This window comes from Orycteropus afer, unplaced genomic scaffold, assembly GCF_000298275.1.
Source record: "Orycteropus afer afer isolate SDZICR_OR568_19922 unplaced genomic scaffold, OryAfe1.0 scaffold00322, whole genome shotgun sequence".
Taxonomy (NCBI): domain Eukaryota; kingdom Metazoa; phylum Chordata; class Mammalia; order Tubulidentata; family Orycteropodidae; genus Orycteropus; species Orycteropus afer.
The window spans coordinates 907,498-913,055 of NW_006921909.1; the positions used below are offsets into that span (position 1 = coordinate 907,498).

Here is a 5,558-nt window from a genome sequence, read left to right on the forward strand (position 1 = left end):
AGATATAGATATAGATATAGATATAGATATAGATAGATATACACATAGAGACAGAGACAGAGATAGAGATACATATCTTCCATATCCTGACCACACATTAAACATCACACCATCAGGCACTACCTGCAAAGATATCTATTTCATCAGAAGACAGGCATTATACTACCTTCACTTCTCTGGATTCTTCACATAGAAATTAGTACCAAAACACAGGAGAGAGGTGCTTTAATGTGATCAGGTACTGATTATATTTTTGAAATGGGTAAGTTTTACCACAAAAGGTTGACAGCTTTGAAAACAGAGTATCAGATTTTTGTCAAACATCTTTTACAAACTGTGCGACCTCCTTACGCATTAGTTTCCTATGTGAGCTATGTGCATTGTATGTGTGGGCACATTGTATGTGAAATACATGATATGTCCCTCTATTAGCATGTGTGGTCATTAAATACAAACTTCATAATTATCTCAGTATAGCTAAGTAAGTAAATGCAAACACAATAACTGGAAAAAAATTATCTGCTTTCACCAGGAAATTTTCAATTTGAATAAAATACGTTAAGAAAAAAAAAATCTGCTTTCTTTTCTTTGCAAAAACAAAAGATATTATAAAAATGATACTACAACATTGCTCCTGAAAATGACAATTTCTATTGATAATTTTTTCCTTTAAAAAAACCTGATGATGCAAAGAAAGGGACACTATATTCACATTTTTACCTCAATTCCATCAAGGATAATGTGATAAGATAAAAACAGATCATTGAATAATAAGCAAAGACCTGAGTTTAAGAAAAAAAAACATGAAAACTAGGTGTATTTTTGCCTGGTACCATACCAGATAAAGACCTGAAAATACTCAATATGGGAAATGAAACAGAGCCACTACAAAAAAATACCTTGTTTTCAAATATCATTCAACAAAACTATACCAGAAGAATCACTGAAGCTATATAACATTTAAAATATCTTTCAGTCAAAATAAAACGCTAAAAATTAAAACAAATGATACCTCTATCTCTAATATATATCAGTATGATTATTAAAACTTAAATATCTGAAATTATTTCATAAATATTTGACAGGAGATAGAAGAATACATTTTTAGACAAAGTGGTATACACCACTCAAAAAATTAAAATTTGCCAAACTTCACTGTGATTATGACCAGCCCACTACCCTCTCTAATATCTATAATCAAATAAAACTTTTTATAAACACAGAGTTCTTACCACTTCTTGTCTGTGGACATTAAGTTTTTCAGTCAAGTCTTCCAAAGCTCTTTTTGTTTCAGCATCAGACCTAAGCAAAGAAAAATATTTAAATTGGATATTTGGGAAAACATGTACGTGTAGTAAATTCACAACATGATGTTTTATATAATCCTCTGCTGCATAAAAACTCTACTCTAGCAAACATCAGAAACACCTGGACGGTTTCTTAAAACACAAATTGCCTGAGTCCTGCCTCCAAAATATCTTTTCAGTAGATAATTGGATGGGCCCCAAGAATGTGTGTTCCTACCAACTCCCAGGTGGGGCTGCTGTTCTAGTGACTATACTTTGAGAGCCAGTGCTACACTGAACATCAACTTCACTATAAAAACATGCCAAAATCCTTGTCTGAGCAGGTCATCAGGTCATTCATTGTTGTTGTTGTAATGTGCCATCGACACTGCCTGGTATTGGTACAATGACAGACACACAGACCAATGGAACAGAAGTGAGAACCCAGAAAGAGATCCATCGACCTATGGTCACCTGATCTTTGACAAATGACCGAAATCCATTAAATGGGGAAGAGAATGTTTGTTTAATAAATGGCGCTGTCAAAACTGGAGATCCATTTGCAGAAAAATGAAACAGGATCTGTACCTCACACCATAACAAAAACGAACTCTAGATGGATCAAAAACTTAAATGTGAAACCTAAAACTATATAGAGAGTTCCTCAAGGAAAACCTAGGGTCAAATTTAGGGGCCCTGATATATGGCATAAATAGACTATCAAGTATAACCCAAAATGCACAAACAGCAGATGAGAAACTAGATGAATGGGACCTTCTCAGAATTAAATTTTTATGTGTTTCCAAAGACTTCTCCAAAAGAGTCAAAAGAGAACCTACAGATTGGGAAAAAATATTTGGCAATGACATATGTGACAAGGGACTTATCTCTAGAATTTGTAGAAAACTCCAACATCTCAACAACAAAAAGATAAATAATCCAATTAAAAAATGGGTAGAAGACATGAATAGACATTTCACCAAGGAGGATATTCAGGTGGCAACAAACACATGAAGAAATGCTCATAATCATTAGCTATTAGAGAGATGCAAATCAAAACAACAATGAGATACCATCTTGCTCCAGCACTAGTACCAAAGTTCAATAAGAAAGAACATAACAAATGCTGGTGAGGATGTGGAGAGATTGGGACTCTCATACACTGTTGGTGGGACTATAAAATGGTACAACCATTGTGGAAAGCAGTATGGCAATTTCTTAAAAAGTTAGAATTAGAAATACCCTATGACCCAGACATTAAATTACTAGGTATATATCCTAAAGAAGTGACAGCCATGACAAGAACAGACATACGCACACCCATGTTCATCGCAGCACTATTTACAATAGCCAAAAGATGGAAACAACCTAAGTGTCCATCAACTGAGGAATGGATAACCAAGCTATGGTACATACACACAATGGAATACTATGCAACCCTAAAGAGTAACCTAGAATCTGAAAAACACCACATAACATGGATGAACTTGGAGGACATTATGCTGATTGAAATAAGTCAGTCACAGAAGGACAACTATTGTATTACTCCATTATTGTTAAAAGTCAAGGAAATGGAAGGAAATTTTCTTTGTTGGTTACCAGGGGTGGGAGGTGAGGGTAGAAAACACTGTTGGATAGGTAGAGATAAATATTGACTTGGGTGAAGAAAAGAGCAACGTACCAAATGTGAGTGATCAACATGGTGGCATTGAGGAAGAGGAAGACATAGAGAGGTACATGGGAGGTACAGACAACATAGATGAACCCTTTTGCACATACAGTACTGCATTGTCAGTGAAGGCAAACATGGGTATATGGGTTGATAGATGGGTGGACAGGCTGAACTATTAGGTATGTCTATGAACGGGGAGTGTACCCAAGACCATGTAAAGGGTTAGCAGACAATGGTCCTATCAGTGTATTTGTATGATCTGAATTCCCAGATGTATAGTAGAGCTGACAAGGGACAAGGTTGTAGTCACTTCTTGGTCACAGCCAGCTACCCAGAGGGACCGAGTAGTTAAGCCTCTGGGCTCAGAACTATAGTCGCAGGGGACATCAAGCTCAATTGGCATAACACACTATACAAAACATTGTTCTCCCTCCTACTTTGGCGAGTAGCGACTGGGATCTTAAAAGCCTGCAAGCAGCCATCTAGATGCAACAATGGGTCTCTCCTCATCTAGAGCAAAGAAGAATGAAGAAAACCAAAGATTCATGGAAAGAATTACTCCTAGCAACTGGTACACCATGAGATCTGCAGCCTATATGACTATGAGACCAGAAGTACTAGACGGTGCCCGGCTACCACTGTCAACCTCTTGGAGGGGGATCTATGTAGTAGATCCTGGATAGAGAGGGAGAACAATGTGGAACAAAACTCAAAATCATTTTAAAAAGAAGGGGCCAGATTTGCTGGTCTAATAGAGCCTGGTGCAACCACTGAGACTATGGCCCCTAGCTGCCCTTCAGGTCTGGAATTGAACACCTGTGGCTTCCAGCCAAACAAAAGACAGGCATATGAGTTGAACATTTACCTGAGGTAGATACACTCCTTGGAGAGAACAATCATGGGAGAAAGAAGGGTTGTTTATGCACAGGGAGACAGCTCAGGGGGCAGGAGTACATGGAGGGATGGACACAGGGAAGAGGTAACTATCTGGAGGAAGTAGGAGGAGAGCTGTTGCATTGTGGTAAACAGTAGTAAATATCATAAGACAAAGTGTACATGAACTGCTGTATGGAAAGTATATTTGCTCTGTAAATTTTAACCCAAATCACAATTAAAAAAATGACCAAGCTTGGATTTCTCAGCAGAAACCATGCAGGCAAGAGGACAATGGGATGGTACATATAAAACCCTGAAAGAGAAAAATTTTCAACCAAGAATTATATACCCAGCAAAATTGTCCCTCAAATATGATGGTGAAATTAGGACATTTCCAGATAAGCAGAAATTAAGGGAATTTGTTAAAACCAGACCACTCTTACAAGAGATGTTCAAAGGACTCCTTTGAACAGAGGAGCAACAATAGCCAACAACAACTGGCCATTAACACACAGGATGATATAACCCAGAAACCAACCCAGCTATGGAAGTATCCAAAGTATATAAGCCTACATGATTGTAAACAGGGAACCAGAGACATCAATTGAAAAATGAGGACAACTACAAACCAAAAAAAGGAAATAAACTGTGTCGTTACAGAACTTCCAGATGGTAGGGATGTCAAGACAACTACAAGATAGAATGGACTGTTCTAAACTTAGGAAGAAAACTATAAATCACAGGGTAACCTCAAAGAAAAATGATAAACCTTTGCATCAAAATAAAAAAGAGGACCAGCACAAATATTTAGCAAGTACTAAAAAATAGCAATGAAGGAAGTGATAACACAATTCATAAACAAAATGAGCTCAGCATAGAATATTATATGGAACAAAGAAATCGACACCATGAAAAAGCACATAACAAAAATGATAGCAACAAATTCATATTTGTTGATAATTACATATATGACAAGGGACTTATCTCTAAGATTGATGGAAAACTCCAACACCTTAACACCAAAGGAATTAACAATCCAATTGAAAAATGGGCAGAAGACATGAACAGACACTTCACAAAGGAGGATATTCAGGTGGTCAGCTAATACATGAAGAGATGCTCACAATCACTGACCATCAGAGAGATGCAAATCAAATCAAGAATGAGATAATGTCTCACCCCAGCACTGATGGCAAGGTTCAACAAAACAGAAAACAACAAATGTGGCAGGGATGTGAAGAGATTGGGACTCTCATACACCACTAGTAGGACTGTGAAGTGATACAACCACTGTGGAAAGCAATATGGCAATTCCTTAGAAAGCTGGAATTGGAGATACCATTTGGTCCAGTAATCCCATTACTAGGTATATATTCTAGAGAGGTGAGAGCCAGGAAAGGAACAGATATATGCACAGTCATGTTCATCGCAGTACTATTCACAATAGCAAAAAGATGGAAACAACCGACGTGCCCATCAGCAGAAGAATGGAAGACCAAACCATGGTACATACACATAATGGAATGCTATGCAGCACTAAAGAATAATGGAGAGTCTGCAAAACACCGCATAATATGGATGAACTTGGAGGACATTATGCTGAGTAAAATGAGTCAATCACAGAAGGACAGATACAGTACTGGTTCATTGTTGTGGAGGGTCAAGGAAAGGTTTAGATATGGAGGAAAACTTTCTTTGTTGGTTACCAGGGTGGGAGGGAAGGG

General features: G+C 37.5%; 1 protein-coding gene across 1 annotated transcript in view; it reads right to left on the reverse strand.

The window, feature by feature from the left end:
- CEP128 (centrosomal protein 128) overlaps nt 1-5,558 on the reverse strand; it is a 641,642-nt gene that overhangs the window by 592,343 nt on the left and 43,741 nt on the right. The window contains exon 6 of the mRNA XM_042782443.1: nt 1,233-1,302. Within this exon, the coding sequence (XP_042638377.1) occupies nt 1,233-1,302 (70 nt within the window). The remainder of the gene's footprint in view (nt 1-1,232; nt 1,303-5,558) is intronic.